The 14,686-nt window shown below is 45.7% G+C and overlaps 1 protein-coding gene across 1 annotated transcript in view; it reads left to right on the forward strand.

The window, feature by feature from the left end:
- Positions 1–14,666, forward strand: part of LOC126980616 (serine-rich adhesin for platelets-like) — a 15,024-nt gene extending 358 nt beyond the window's left edge. Inside the window, exons 2-17 of the mRNA XM_050830718.1 lie at positions 274–388; positions 797–877; positions 1,608–1,679; positions 1,873–2,001; positions 2,434–2,568; positions 3,556–3,678; positions 3,834–3,959; positions 4,048–4,167; positions 4,377–4,499; positions 4,623–4,748; positions 5,024–5,146; positions 5,488–5,613; positions 5,920–6,045; positions 6,361–6,597; positions 10,897–14,148; positions 14,614–14,666. Coding sequence (XP_050686675.1) covers positions 274–388; positions 797–877; positions 1,608–1,679; positions 1,873–2,001; positions 2,434–2,568; positions 3,556–3,678; positions 3,834–3,959; positions 4,048–4,167; positions 4,377–4,499; positions 4,623–4,748; positions 5,024–5,146; positions 5,488–5,613; positions 5,920–6,045; positions 6,361–6,597; positions 10,897–14,148; positions 14,614–14,666 — 5,067 coding nt within the window. The remainder of the gene's footprint in view (positions 1–273; positions 389–796; positions 878–1,607; positions 1,680–1,872; positions 2,002–2,433; positions 2,569–3,555; positions 3,679–3,833; positions 3,960–4,047; positions 4,168–4,376; positions 4,500–4,622; positions 4,749–5,023; positions 5,147–5,487; positions 5,614–5,919; positions 6,046–6,360; positions 6,598–10,896; positions 14,149–14,613) is intronic.
- Positions 14,667–14,686: the final 20 nt, after the last annotated feature.

Genomic DNA, 14,686 nt, shown 5'->3' on the forward strand with positions numbered 1-14,686 from the left:
GTTAAAGTCACGGGAGGGGTTGAAATACAGACGAGCGCATCAAGGGGAGCCCGCTGTAGGAGTTTAACAGCGACAATACTTCCATTTGTTCGGCGATTATGTGCGGGGACGAGGCACACTGATCGAGCATGCTTTGGCGCCCCTGCTAAACGGATGCCGGGAGTTGCGCGTGTTAAGCCCTCTCTAACTCTACGGATACCTTCCCCCGCACTAACCTGTCTGTTTCCCGGGCCTCGACCCACGCTCTCCGCCTCGCCTCGTGACGCGCGGCAGCCAGAATCGGTATCCTGCTTGGACGTGGGCGGCGAGTGTGTGGCAGAGGCTGACCAGTGCTTCACCGGACTCTTACACACCGCCGAGTGCCTGGAGGGCGTATGTTGCCTCAATCGTGAGTAAAACACTACCATAGTTCTTAACCCGTACGCTGCGAATGGCACGGATTTGGCCTTCACTGGTAGCCTGGTAACATCGAGTCCCAGGTCTTTATCTGCCTCTGTGGTGGATAGTGGAGTGTTTCCCATGTGGTATTGGTATGCTGGATTTCCCCTCCCACAGTGCATGACTACATTTTTCTTCATTGAGTTGTAGCAGCCACTTTTTGTTCCGTTCCTGTAGCTTGGTGATGTCTTCTTGTAGGAAATCCGCAGTCAAGGGGTTAACTGTAAATGCTGGAGCCACTTAGGGTTGAAGACGCTGGTGGGTTGTGTCTGCCGATCTCACGCATGGTATTACTGGTCGATATATGTATTTTGTATCTTTTGTTGAAGCTTCTTACAACTGTTTTTATTTCCAACAGATACGGAATTAGGCAACGCTACGTGGGCAAGTGAAAACGACCCAGCTGACGACTGGGGAAGGTTCTTGGACGAGTATGAAAGTAAGTCGCAATGTAAAATTCTTTGACTACTTAAATTCCAAAGGCCCCGCCCCTTTCACACTGTGTCGACTCTGGCCCACGACAACCTAGCAACTTTTCAGCATCCGGCGATCGTTTCTAGACCTCATTCCGACCATGTGCGACCCTTTCACACCCAAGACCTCGTATACCCCGAGTCGCTGGGTTGCCGTGGCCCAGAGTCGGCAGAGCGTGAACGGGGCTTAAATTAGACTTCAAAGTTCACCACCATGAGGAGTTACACCACTAAATCAAACACAAAAAACAAACGCCAATCATTTTCTACCCAATACAGACTTAAAAAACAAAACCACAGCATAATAAGCCCATGAGAGAGGCAGGAAGGAATATGGAGCGGCCGTCACTGTCATTCTCCTCCTTCCCTTGGCGCCTCGACTTTCCTTTCCTCAGACAAATACTGGAACCTGATCCTCCTCGGCTTTGGCTTTCATCCTCTTTCACTGACCAGCCCAGCGAACAAGCCTCATGTTAAAAAGCCCCTGGTTCAATCACGCTTGTTCTAGTGCCGTTAGAGATACCTTGCCAGATGCCTCATCAGAGATACGCTTGCCAGAAATAATTTACGTTGAGTCCTTCCCATCCTTCGTCACTGTATCTAACACCTTTCAGAGCCCTCACCATTCTCCCCCAACAGAATCCCACCATCTATAGTATGAGTACGCCCGGTCTCTCATTTATTTATTCTTTACAGAAGTGGAAGGAAGTAACATCACTGACACGAGTGCTTATGGTTTAGGGGACGGCTTGGCGAGGGACAACAAACGTAAGAGCCAAACAGTCCTGTGCATATTATTAAGTTTCAATTATATATATATATATATATATATATATATATATATTTATATATATATATATATATATATATATATATATATATATATATATTTATATATATTCCATACCCGGCAATAACTGCTCTTACAACAACAACAACAATAATAATAATTCCCCCACAGCGAAGTGTCTCCAAAAAGAAAAGTGCAAGAAAGAAAATGGCAAATGTAAGAGGCGATGTTCCGCAAAGGAAGACAACGTTCCCAATGCTTGCGGCAGACACTGTCAGTGCTGCGTGGGGCGGGAGAAGAGTGAGTACCGTGTGTGTGTGTGTGTGTGTGTGTGTGTGTGTGTGTGTGTGTGTGTGTGTGTGTGTGTGTGTGTGTGTGTATTTACCTATTTGTATTTACCTATTTGTAGTCTACCGGGCCCAAGCTAAGCTCTAATAGTCCCGTCTCCATATCTACATTCATCCAGCCTTTCCTTCATTTGATGGACACTGCTCGCCTCCACCATTTCTTCCCGCAGTGGTATGTGTGTGTGTGTGTGTGTGTGTGTGTGTGTGTGTGTGTGTGTGTGTGTGTGTGTGTGTGTGTGTGTAAATTATTCACTGTTCTTCTCATTCATCTTGAGCGTGTTTGAGACAAGGTTTCCTTTATCCCTGAGTTGTCTCCCATACTACTAAAAGAAATAGTTAGAATTTTTATAGTACTCCTTCTAACGTTTTCCTGCCCTCCTTTCAGAGTGCCGAAACAAGGCAAAGTGCAGCGAGGCCCACGGCCGGTGCAAGAAGCGGTGCGCCTCGGGGGAGGTTAAGCTGGCCGGCGCCTGCACGGGCTCGGACTGCAAATGCTGCATTCCCGCCACAGACAATGCTGGCAAGACACATATTAGTTTGTCTGTTGATTATACATTTGTTTCAGTGTGTTGTAGTTCAATGCACGCATGATATTTGCTTTACAATAAGGTGCTGGCAAGTTGTCGAAATGTGATCCTCTAAAACAATAATTGGTAAAGATTCGTATTAGGTCCGTGCCAGTATCTCATAATCTACTTTATGAAACATCAGTATCTCTTCATAATTTTTTTATATCTTTTCTACAAACCTTCAACAGTCATGGAAACGCTTTGAAAATCCAATTCAATGACTTTTTTTTTACTCCTGAAAATAGGGGATAATGTTTACGGAAGCGCGTCGCCTCCTCTGGCGGCGGCCGCGACGACGCTGCAGCCGCCGCAGCCGTAAAATAGCTCGCAGAGGGTTTAGGATCGGGGAGCATATTTAAACTACTCTAACCGAACTTTACGACCTATTAACGGGGGGGCTGCGCCCCCCCCTGGACCCCCCCCACATGTATATGTGACTTATTTCAGCAAGGAGGTATTTCTCGCAACACCGGCTGCACCGTCGCCAGAGGAGGCGACGCGCTTTCGTAAACATTATCCCCTATTTTCAAGAGTAAAAAAAAGTCCTTGAATTGGATTTTCAAAGCGTTTCCATGACTGTTGAAGGTTTGTAGAAAAGATATATGAAGAGATACTGATGTTTCATAAGGTAGGTAATGAGATACTGGCACGGACCTAAAACGAATCTTAACCCAATAATTTTCACATAGCTGTCCTTCAAAAGTCAGTCACAAGTTTCAGTACTCGTCGGTGTCTGCACCTGTAGCAGATGACATAGTGCAGCACATCGACACGCGCAGCTCTGAGTCTCTGGGGCAGGGTGTTCCAGGCGGAGGAGACCCCGGCAGAGCAAATCTTGCTGTCACCAGTCTGGGCCTTGCCGCCGGAGCCTGGCTGACCCTGCCCGCCTGCCCATATGGCCAGGGGACAACACTAACCTTTACCTTTACAACCGCCAGTGTGCACGGAGGTGGAGGACTGTCTGAAAGCCGGGGGGTCGCTCAAGACGGCCTGCACCAGTGACGAGGCGCAGGTGGCCGGCGGCTGCTCCGACAAGTACTGCTGCTGCGCGCCACGAGACGGTATACGCACGCCACTGCTCGCAGCTTTATACTTTTGTTATGCAGAACATAATGACTGCTATATGGCTGAAGCACTTGACTGTGTGTGTGTGTGTGTGTGTGTGTGTGTGTGTAGAGACTGTCACCACCGTCGCCTCCTTTCCCCGGCCCCACAGTCTGCCAGGCGGAGCCAGCCTGCCACAAGGGGAAAGGCTTCTGCAGGACGGCGTGCCAGAAGGGCGAGCGAGAGGTGGTTAGCGGCTGCTCGGCTAGCTGCAGGTGTTGTGTCCCAGTCAAGGAAGGTACAGCAATCTTCGGGCCTCTGAGTTATAAAGAAATATCACGTTTGGTTACTGAGTAGTTCTGACACGTTCCTTTATCTCTCGAAAGGTTCGGAGGTCAAGAAATGCATGAGAGCGGGAGGGTCACTCAAGGCCCACTGCTCGTTAATGGAGAAGGAAGTAGCAAGCGGGTGTATTGGAAAGTACTGCTGCTGTGCTCCAAAAGACCGTGAGTTTCTGAGTTCTGCAGTAGCAGACGGTCCCTGTTCTTCTAAGCATATGGAGAATGGTGTGTGACAGAAACCGGCTGTATATACCACCAACACTTGTCCTTCCTGAGTGATCTCCACAATCTGAATGTTGCATCCACTCCTATGCCGACGGCTTTACTCTGCTCATAGTTCATGCACTTGTTGTCTACTTTCCCAATGCTCGCAGAGTGTGACGTTCATCCGGCATGCGCGGACGGCCGAGGACACTGCCGGTCATCCTGTAACGAGTGGGAAGAGGAGACCGGCCACTGCGGACACAACTGCAAGTGCTGCGTGTCGCTGACGGAAGGTAAGGCGCTACTGCTGTCTTTATATCGGCACTTTACCCGCCTGTTGACATACACCAGCGCATGAAGAGTATTGGCAAAATACGATATTTGTTCGATGACGCGTAATTGGTCCTGTCTCTTAGTCTGCCTGGCTAAACTCTCGTGCTACGGAGACCAAGGCCAGTGCAAGGCTTCGTGCCTCAGCCGGGAGACGGAGATCCACGGAGACTGCGGGAGTCGCTGCAAATGCTGCCTGCCCCCTCCTTCATGTGAGTTGGTTGTCTGGATTTACTACGAGTTCGTTGTGTACCGATCTATTTATATACCCGGTGTGATATATACAGGGACGAGAGGATATAGTAGTCCGCTAGAGACCTCCAGTGTCCTCAAATTTATTTTCATTATTGTCTCAATCAAGGGCAGAAAATAATCTGACTTGCTCTGTTTGTTGGCTATTTTCGTTGCTCCGGTATGATGCTTGTAAACACCGAAACCTTTGTGTGTGTGTGAGCTCAGCACGGATCACCTCTTTTCTCTGTCGCAGGTTCTAAGGAAATGGAAGCATGCAACAAGGCGGGAGGCTCACTCAAGCAGCAGTGTTCATCGGCGGAGAAGGTGGTGGCGGGAGGCTGCTCTGACGGACATTGCTGTTGCGCACCGCTGGACGGTTAGTGCGGCCCCTTACTGGCTCGCTCTTTATTGGAAAATGAAACAAACTCATCATTTAATTATTATCTTTCCCGTCTTTATGGGGTTCTGCGGCTCAGTGGGTAACGCGACTGACCACGATGCTGTTGTCTTGGGTTCGATGCCACTCATATCAGCGGGGTGTTTTTCGGGTTACCTGCCGGCCCGTGGTCCCACCTGTGCCTTGGGCGAGAGGATAAATGTAGCGTGGAAGGGAACAGGACCCCTTCTCTAGCATATACCGTTGGCCCTGCATAGAGGTGCTCAACACCTGTCTAAAGTTCGTGAGGGTACAGGACTTGACTTTTATTGTTTGTCTAGCGTGCCTCGGCCAGCCGGAGTGTGACGCGGGGCGGGGACACTGCCGTTCAGCCTGCCGCACCGGGGAGAAGGAGAAGTATGGCCTCTGCGGCGACTCCTGCAAGTGTTGTGTCGCCACGGACGGGGGTAAGCCAGCGCGTGGGGGAAGCAGTTCAGGTTTTGGTTATATCGCTGCGGACCACTAGACTTGTAAAGGCCTCAAGATATCCATGACTTATATATATTTCATCTATTGACCCTTGATATCTTAAAATACCCTAAACACACAAGACATATCATGGGGACTCAAAATAATCCCGCTCGGTGTTGACGAATTTATAAACGAGCCGTCTTTGCTGGTAATAGGTAACTGGATTATTATTATTGATCTTTGTGTTTAGTTCATGATTCTTTACGAGCAGGGAAATTGAAATAGCGAATCTCGGTGCTTAGTTTTAGATGAGGTGAAGCTGTGCGTGCATGCGGGCGGGGTGGTCAAGGGGCAGTGCAGCTCGCACGAGAAGGAGGTGGCGGGAGGCTGCTCGGCTCAGAACTTCTGCTGCTGCGCCCCTCAAGACGGTGAGTGCTGCCCAGTCTTGCCAGGCGAGAGAGTAATAATCAAAGTGCGATCATCTGACCCGGAGGCTTTTCCTGAATCGGTGGCGAGATTGCCGAGATCGCTTTTCTGTTGGCTTCCGCGTGTCCTTCCCTCCCTGCCGCTCTGAACACAGTCCCAACACCTATTTCTTCCTCTCATATGTGACCTATGGCTGACACATGAGAGGCAGAGACAAGTGTTAAGGACCCGCGGGAGCCAACCTCGCTGAAGTCAATTATACTCATCACGCTTTTCAGAAGACCCCAAAACACTATGCTCCATATTTATGTTGTTAGTGTGCGGTGCCCACGATACCTGCGACGCGGGGAGTGGCCTGTGTCGAAGTTGGTGCCTCAAGTGGGAGCGTGAGGTGCCGGGCTGCGGTGCCAGCTGTAAATGCTGTACCGTTCGTCCCGCCGTGTGCAGCGACCCTACTGACAGCTGCCCAGGGACGTGTGTCGACGAGAGGCTGTGCCCTCACGAAAAGCATCCCACTCTCACCTGCTCTGGAGACGGCTGTGTTTGCTGCCTAAGTAAGTTTGATTGTTTTGCGTTTACTTCACGACTCACTAACTCAGTGGTGTTGAAGTTGCCACCCCATGTATCACAAAGTTTTTCAGTGCTGGTCACATGCCCCTAACTCAGAACATATATATATATATATATATATATATATATATATATATATATATATATATATATATATATATATATATATATGTATATATATATATATATATATATATATATATATATATATATATATATATATATATATATATATATATATATATATATATATATATATATATATATATATATATATATATATATATATATATATATATATATATATATATATATATATATATGTATATATATATATATATATATATATATAGATATTTTTTTTTTTTTTTTAATCGAAGCAAATGTTATGCTAGACCCCTGTGAAGGTGTGGAGCTCGCCTGTGGATCGATACTTGAGGTCGACAGATTGCTGCTTTAAATTTACTCACACTACTATCCTCATTTTAACAATTTTGTTTATCACTCCCTCAGTATAAAAAGTATAACAGTGCAACATGCTTACGAGAGCGTCAATGGAGCGTGCAAGACAGACTTTGCCCTTCTGTGTCCCACGTACTGCCCGTCGCCGGTGTTGAGATTATTATGTCGTCAGCAGTTGACCGGATTCTAGCAGTTCGTGTCCTCGTGGAACACCGACGCGAGTTTCGGCAGGGGCTCCTCGCAGCCCATGTCGATGCCAAGAGGGCTTTTGACTCAGTGCATTCTGAGGCACTCTGGGACATACTACGGATCCGTGGGATTCCTGCAAGGATTATTGGCCTGATGACTGGCCTTCACTCCTAGACCAAGAGTGCTGTGAAGTGTGAGGGGCTTTATGGCTTCTTCCCTGCAGACTCGGGAACGAGGCAGGGGTGGGTGCGTCCCTGCTCCATCACATTTCAACACTTGATAGAATGGGTATTAGGCAAAGTTGCTGATCAAAGCCGTTCCGGACCATCTGTTGGCAACATCAAGGTCAATGACCTTGTGTTTGCTGATGATGCTGTACTTCTCGTGGAATCGCTGGAGGTTCTGGTGATGGCTCTCGAAGTGCTGCATGAGGAAGCGAAGCCTCTGGGACGGAAGGTCTCCTGGGCCAAAACCAAGGTCCACTTGTTCGGAGGCTTGTTCAATGACACGGTTATTATTATTATCATTATTATTATTATTATTATTATTATTATCATTATTATTATTATTATTATTATTATTATTATTATTATTATTATTATTATTATTATTATTATTATTATTATTATTATTATTATTATTATTATTATCATTATTACTATTATCATTATTATTATAATTATTGTTGTCGTTGTTTTTATCATTATTATTATTATTACTATTATTGTTATTAAATCATCATCATCATCATCATCATCATCATCATCATCATCATCATCGTTACTTTGACACTGTATTTGGGAAGTCCCTGACTCAAAAGCTTTCGAATGGTAAGCTTCCCGGGGCCGAATGGGCAAAATTAAGGAGAAAGGTTGTCAGCGCGGCCATTCTGACTCACGTACGCAGGCACGCACGCACGCGCGCATACGAATGCTGGAACTGCAAGAACATGCTCGGCTCGGTGCTTTCGTTCTGCAGTTGACTTGGCAAAGTAGTATAACGAGACTCGTAGCTCAGCTTGAGAACCCATCCTCTGTCTTTTATTCAGCATACATGAAACTCGGCATTTCCCCTTGAAATAACTAGCAATATCGGATTCATTAACAGCACAGTCTTGGTTGAATGTTTGGGCTCAGATTCGATCCCCTGCACTCAGAGGTGTTCATTACGGGATATTTTTACTGTGTTATTGCAGTTTCTCAAATGTATATATACACTGTATGTGCCATAAGGGGTTGATTAAAAGCGTTTCCGACAGTCACGAGTGTGAGCGGGGTCACCTTCACCTTCATGTCCACAGTGCGGGGCTGGGGCGTCAGGTATAGGCCGCATGAGTAGCCTCTGGCGCGGTGACCTTTCAGCTCATCGGTGGCGTAGTCGGTATGCTCCCCTGACTTCTACTCAGAAGGTTCGAGTTCGATCCCCGACACTCAGTGGCGTTCATTACGGCATATCTTCGCTGTGTTGTTGCAGTTTCTTTACTACTACAACCACTTCTACTACTACTACTACTGCTGCTGCTGGTACTTATCCTACTACCACGAAATGACAGGAACATTCGGCGCCCAGCCCACCCAGCTGTTCATCCTCCCTTTGGGTTGGTTGATAAATGGGTGCCGGGAGCTATGAGGGGAGGGTGAGCTTGTGTACGAGACCGCAAATTTTGATATAGTAGAGCAGCATACTGACCACAGCAAATAATAAATCCATTATAGACGGTAATGGGGAGGCGGTGGCTGAGTGGTTAGCGTGCCGGCGCCGCGTCCGGGATATCCTGGAGGGAAGCGGGATTTTTCAGTCACCGCCGAGTGGCCTAAGACTACCCACATGCTGCCCTGAAGACCACCTATGAACCCGGGTTCTAGATTACCTCTCCCAAAAAGAGGCTCAAAGATGAGCTCCGGGGGGCAGTAAGAGCCAAAACAAGATGGCGCCACTATAAAACACTTGTCTGCGCCGCAACGGGCTGGGCCGACCATCAGTCCCCACCAGTGAAAAAGGCTAACGGCGCAATAGGCCGCGATGTAAAAAAAAAAAAATGGAGAGGAAAGGGAGGGACCTCACTGGCTCCACGTCTGGCAATATATATAATAAAGTTGAATGAATAGTTAGCTTAACAACGAAACTTGGCAGATAAATTAAAAGACATAAGGATACTATGATAATATATACGTATTTCATTGATGCTTAAAATTCCGTTGAACTTTACGGATCTATTAAATTTATAGCATTAAATACATATATAGACGGTCTAGTGTTTGAAGAATCTGATACCATCTTTGCCTTGCCAGCAATCCTGTCATCGGCTGAGAAAGCGGAACTCGGGTTGCTGGTCTGAGTACGGGCAAACGGACAAGAGAGTGGACAGGATGGACCTGTTCTCATCAGCTGCATCATAGTATCCTTAATAGTGTAGAGTCACTCATGCATGCATGGGTTTGACTGTCAGTTACAATCATACTTGTTCCTTTGCTGTTGTCTCTTATAGTGGAGATGTAAGAAATGTAAGACTTGTGTCATCGATGAACTTTATAATTCTTTTAGTCAGCTTACCCGGATATCTGATTTGACATTTAACTAAAATTTCACCTAATCCCGGAGTAAAGGCGGTAATTAACTAGGATTATAAAATACAACTTAAAAGTTTAATTCTGTACTGACGTAACTATTTACACTTTTGCTACATCCAATGCTATTAACTTTACTCGTTTGATGTAGAGATTTTTAAATAACTTAAAATATCTTGATTGATGTTAAAAAACAAAACTAAACAACTAGAAAACACTGTAGAAGAAATCTGCAGTGCATGAGCTCTATAGATACATTCCGTAATAAAAGGTATCACTACAAAACACTTCTCTATCTCACCTTTGTCACACTGTTTCCTCTCCCCGGTGTGTCCCGGAGATGTGGCCCCCGGGACTCAGATATTTGCACGCTGACTGTTCTTCGGAGCTTGCTAATTGAATGCCTCTTCCCCTCCCTTCCCGTGGCTCCGATGCACACGACTTTCTACTCTTGCTCATCCCTATTCTATCCAAATCCCTTATGCAAGAGTTACCAGAATCTTCATTCTTTCATCCCTTCCGAAATTGGCATCCGTTGCCCGGTAAGTCCGCTGCTCACCGCTCCCAATTTATGTTTGTCTTGTGTTTTATTTACTATCCTCATGAACATATTAAGGATATTTTCTTCAAAGATAAAAAGGAGTATTGTCTGAAATCTTACTCACGGTTTCAGACCTAAGCTATTCAGTTGAGGACCTTTCAGTAACTGATGCGGATGAAAAGTTTTAGTGACAACGGGCTTACATTTTTGTCTATAGTTGCAAGTGATTTTGTAACCGCCCGAAAGCAAAGTATTCAACCTTCCACTCCATCATGGTTAGGCTTTCGATGCAACACCAGATACGCAAGAGATTTCACGTATGGATTCCTCAAATTTCATAACTTTACTCAAATAGGAACGCCAAACACTACACAAAGAATTTTCGGAGTCTCTGGTATTGGTTTGGAGGCTTACTAACCCATCATGGCGAACTGTGGAGCTGGCCTGAGAACAGTGTGTGATTTGATGTGGGTCAGGTACAGGTAAACAAATAGATTAATTCCTTCAAACCTTCTTTCAATCAGGAAAAGTTCGGCCCACTACCACCACTAAAAAACCCGAGACTACCACCACCACGAGTGAAGTGACGACTACCACTACTACACCGACCACTACAACAACAACGACCCCAACCACCACCTCTACAACAACAACGACCCCAACCACCACCACAACTACAACTACGACCCCAACCACAACAACTACAACTACGACCCCAACCACCACCACCACCACGACAACCACCACCACCACTACAACAGAAGCAGGAAATGATGATTCCATCTTTGCCATAGTTATCGAGGATGAGTTTGGTGGAGGGATCCCAGTGGGGCCTCAGGCTACGAGTGCTGGCCTGACCGATGGATGGACGACCGGCGCCGCGCACACTACTCATGGGTTAACCTCTGAGGAAGTCACTGACCTAACCACTGAACTGCTAACTGAACCAACCACAGAAGGATCCGCTGAAGACTCTAATGCATCCGCTGAAGAGATCTCGGAGGATTCCAACGAAAAATTACCTGAAGAAACCATTGGAGAGTCCACTGAGAAATCACCCACTCAGGAGTTCACCGATTACACTGAAGGATCCACTGGAGGATATACTGAAGAATCAGCTGAAGGATATACTGAAGAATCTACTGAAAGATACACTGAAGGACCCATTGAAGGGGTCCCAGAACAATCCATTCAAGGAGTCCCTGAAGAGTCCACTGTAGGATACGATGAAGAGTCCACGGAAAGATACGATGACGAGTCCACTGAAGGATATGATGAAGAGTCAACGGAAGGATACGATGAGGAGTCCACTGAAGGATATGATGAAGAGTCCACGGAAGGATACGATGAGGAGTCCACTGAAGGATATGATGAAGAGTCCACGGAAGGATACGATGAAGAGTCCACTGAAGGATACGATGAAGAGTCCACTGAAGGATACGATGAAGAGTCCACGGAAGGATACGAGGAAGAGTCCACTAAAGGACACTATGAAGAGTCCACTGAAGGATACGATGAAGAGTCCACTGAAGGATACGATGAAGAGTCCACTGAAGGATATGATGAAGAGTCCACTGAAGGATACGATAAAGAGTCCACTGAAGGATATGATGAAGAGTCCACTGAAGGATACGATGAAGAGTCCACTGAAGGATCTGATGAAGAGTCCACTGAAGGATACGATGAAGAGTCCACTGAAGGATACGATGAAGAGTCCACTGAAGGATATGATGAAGAGTCCACTGAAGGATACGATGAAGAGTCCACTGAAGGATACGATGAAGAGTCCACTGAAGGATATGATGAAGAGTCCACTGAAGGATACGATGAAGAGTCCACTGAAGGATACGATGAAGAGTCCACTGAAGGATATGATGAAGAGTCCACTGAAGGATATGATGAAGAGTCCACTGAAGGATACGATGAAGAGTCCACTGAAGGATACGATGAAGAGTCCACTGAAGGATATGATGAAGAGTCCACTGAAGGATATGATGAAGAGTCCACTGAAGGATATGATGAAGAGTCCACTGAAGGATACGATGAAGAGTCCACTGAAGGATATGATGAAGAGTCCACTGAAGGATACGATGAAGAGTCCACTGAAGGATATGATGAAGAATCCACTGAAGGATACGATGAAGAGTCCACTGAAGGATATGATGAAGAGTCCACTGAAGGATACGATGAAGAGTCCACTGAAGGATACGATGAAGAGTCCACTGAAGGATATGATGAAGAGTCCACTGAAGGATATGATGAAGAGTCCACTGAAGGATACGATGAAGAGTCCACTGAAGGATATGATGAGGAGTCCACTGAAGGATACGATGAAGAGTCCACTGAAGGATACGATGAAGAGTCCACTGAAGGATACGATGAAGAGTCCACTGAAGGATATGATGAGGAGTCCACTGAAGGATACGATGAAGAGTTCACTGAAGGATACGATGAAGAGTCCACTGAAGGATACGATGAAGAATCCACTGAAGGATATGATGAAGAGTCCACTGAAGGATACGATGAAGAGTCCACTGAAGGATATGATGAAGAGTCCACTGAAGAATCAACTGAAGGATTCAGTGAGGGACCCATTGAAGGATTACCTGAACAATCCATTGAAGGATTCCCTGAAAAACCCACTGAAGGATCCACAGAAGAATCTACAGAAGAGTCCACTGAAGAATCTACAGAAGGATCCACTGAAGAATCTACAGAAGGATCCACTGAAGAATCTACAGAAGGATCCACTGAAGAATCTACAGAAGGATCCACTGAAGAATCTACAGAAGGATCCACTGAAGAATCTACAGAAGGATCTACAGAAGGATCCACTGAAGAATCTACAGAAGGATCCACTGAAGAATCTACAGAAGGATCTACAGAAGGATCCACTGAAGAATCTACAGAAGGATCTACAGAAGGATCCACTGAAGAATCTACAGAAGGATCCACTGAAGAATCTACAGAAGGATCTACAGAAGGATCCACTGAAGAATCTACAGAAGGATCCACTGAAGAATCTACAGAAGGATCTACAGAAGGATCCACTGAAGAATCTACAGAAGGATCTACAGAAGGATCCACTGAAGAATCTACAGAAGGATCCACAGAAGAATCTACAGAAGGATCCACTGAAGAATCTACAGAAGGATCTACAGAAGGATCCACTGAAGAATCTACAGAAGGATCTACAGATGGATCCACTGAAGAATCTACAGAAGGATCTACAGAAGGATCCACTGAAGAATCTACAGAAGGATCCACAGAAGAATCTACAGAAGGATCCACTGAAGAATCTACAGATGGATCCACTGAAGAATCTACAGAAGGATCTACAGAAGGATCCTCTGAAGGATCTATAGAAGAATCTACAGAAGGATCCACTGAAGAATCTACAGAAGGATCCTCTGAAGGATCTACAGAAGAATCTACAGAAGGATCCCCTGAAGAATCTACAGATGGATCCACTGAAGAATCTACAGAAGGATCCTCTGAAGGATCTACAGAAGAATCTACAGAAGGATCCACTGAAGAATCTAAAGATGGATCCACTGAAGAATCTACAGAAGGATCTACAGAAGGATCCTCTGAAGGATCTATAGAAGAATCTACAGAAGGATCCACTGAAGAATCTACAGAAGGATCCTCTGAAGGATCTACAGAAGAATCTACAGAAGGATCCCCTGAAGGATCTAAAGAAGAATCTACAGAAGGATCCACTGAAGAATCTACAGAAGGATCCTCTGAAGGATCTACAGAAGAATCTACAGAAGGTTCTACAGAAGGATCCACTGAAGAATCTACAGAAGAATCTACAGAAGGATCCACTGAAGAATCTACAGAAGAATCTACAGAAGGTTCTACAGAAGGATCCACTGAAGAATCTACAGAAGAATCTACAGAAGGATCTACAGAAGAGTCCACACAAGGATCCACTGAAGAATCTACAAAAGAATCTACAGAAGAATCTACAGAAGGATCTACAGAAGAATCCACACAAGGATCCACTGAAGAATCTACAGAAGAATCTATAGAAGGATCCACTGAAGAATCTACAGAAGGATCCTCTGAAGAATCTACAGTAGGATCCTCTGAAGGATCTACAGAAGGATCCACTGAAGGATCTACAGATGGATCCACTGAAGAATTTACAGAAGGATCCTCTGAAGGATCCACTGAAGAATCTAATGAAGGATCCACTGAAGAATCTACTGAAGGATCCACTGAAGAATCTACAGAAGAATCCTCTGAAGGATCCACTGAAGAGTCTACTGAAGGATCCACTGAATAATCTACAGAAGGATCCTCTGA

This window comes from Eriocheir sinensis, chromosome 44 (genome assembly GCF_024679095.1).
Source record: "Eriocheir sinensis breed Jianghai 21 chromosome 44, ASM2467909v1, whole genome shotgun sequence".
NCBI classification, from domain to species: Eukaryota; Metazoa; Arthropoda; class Malacostraca; order Decapoda; family Varunidae; genus Eriocheir; species Eriocheir sinensis.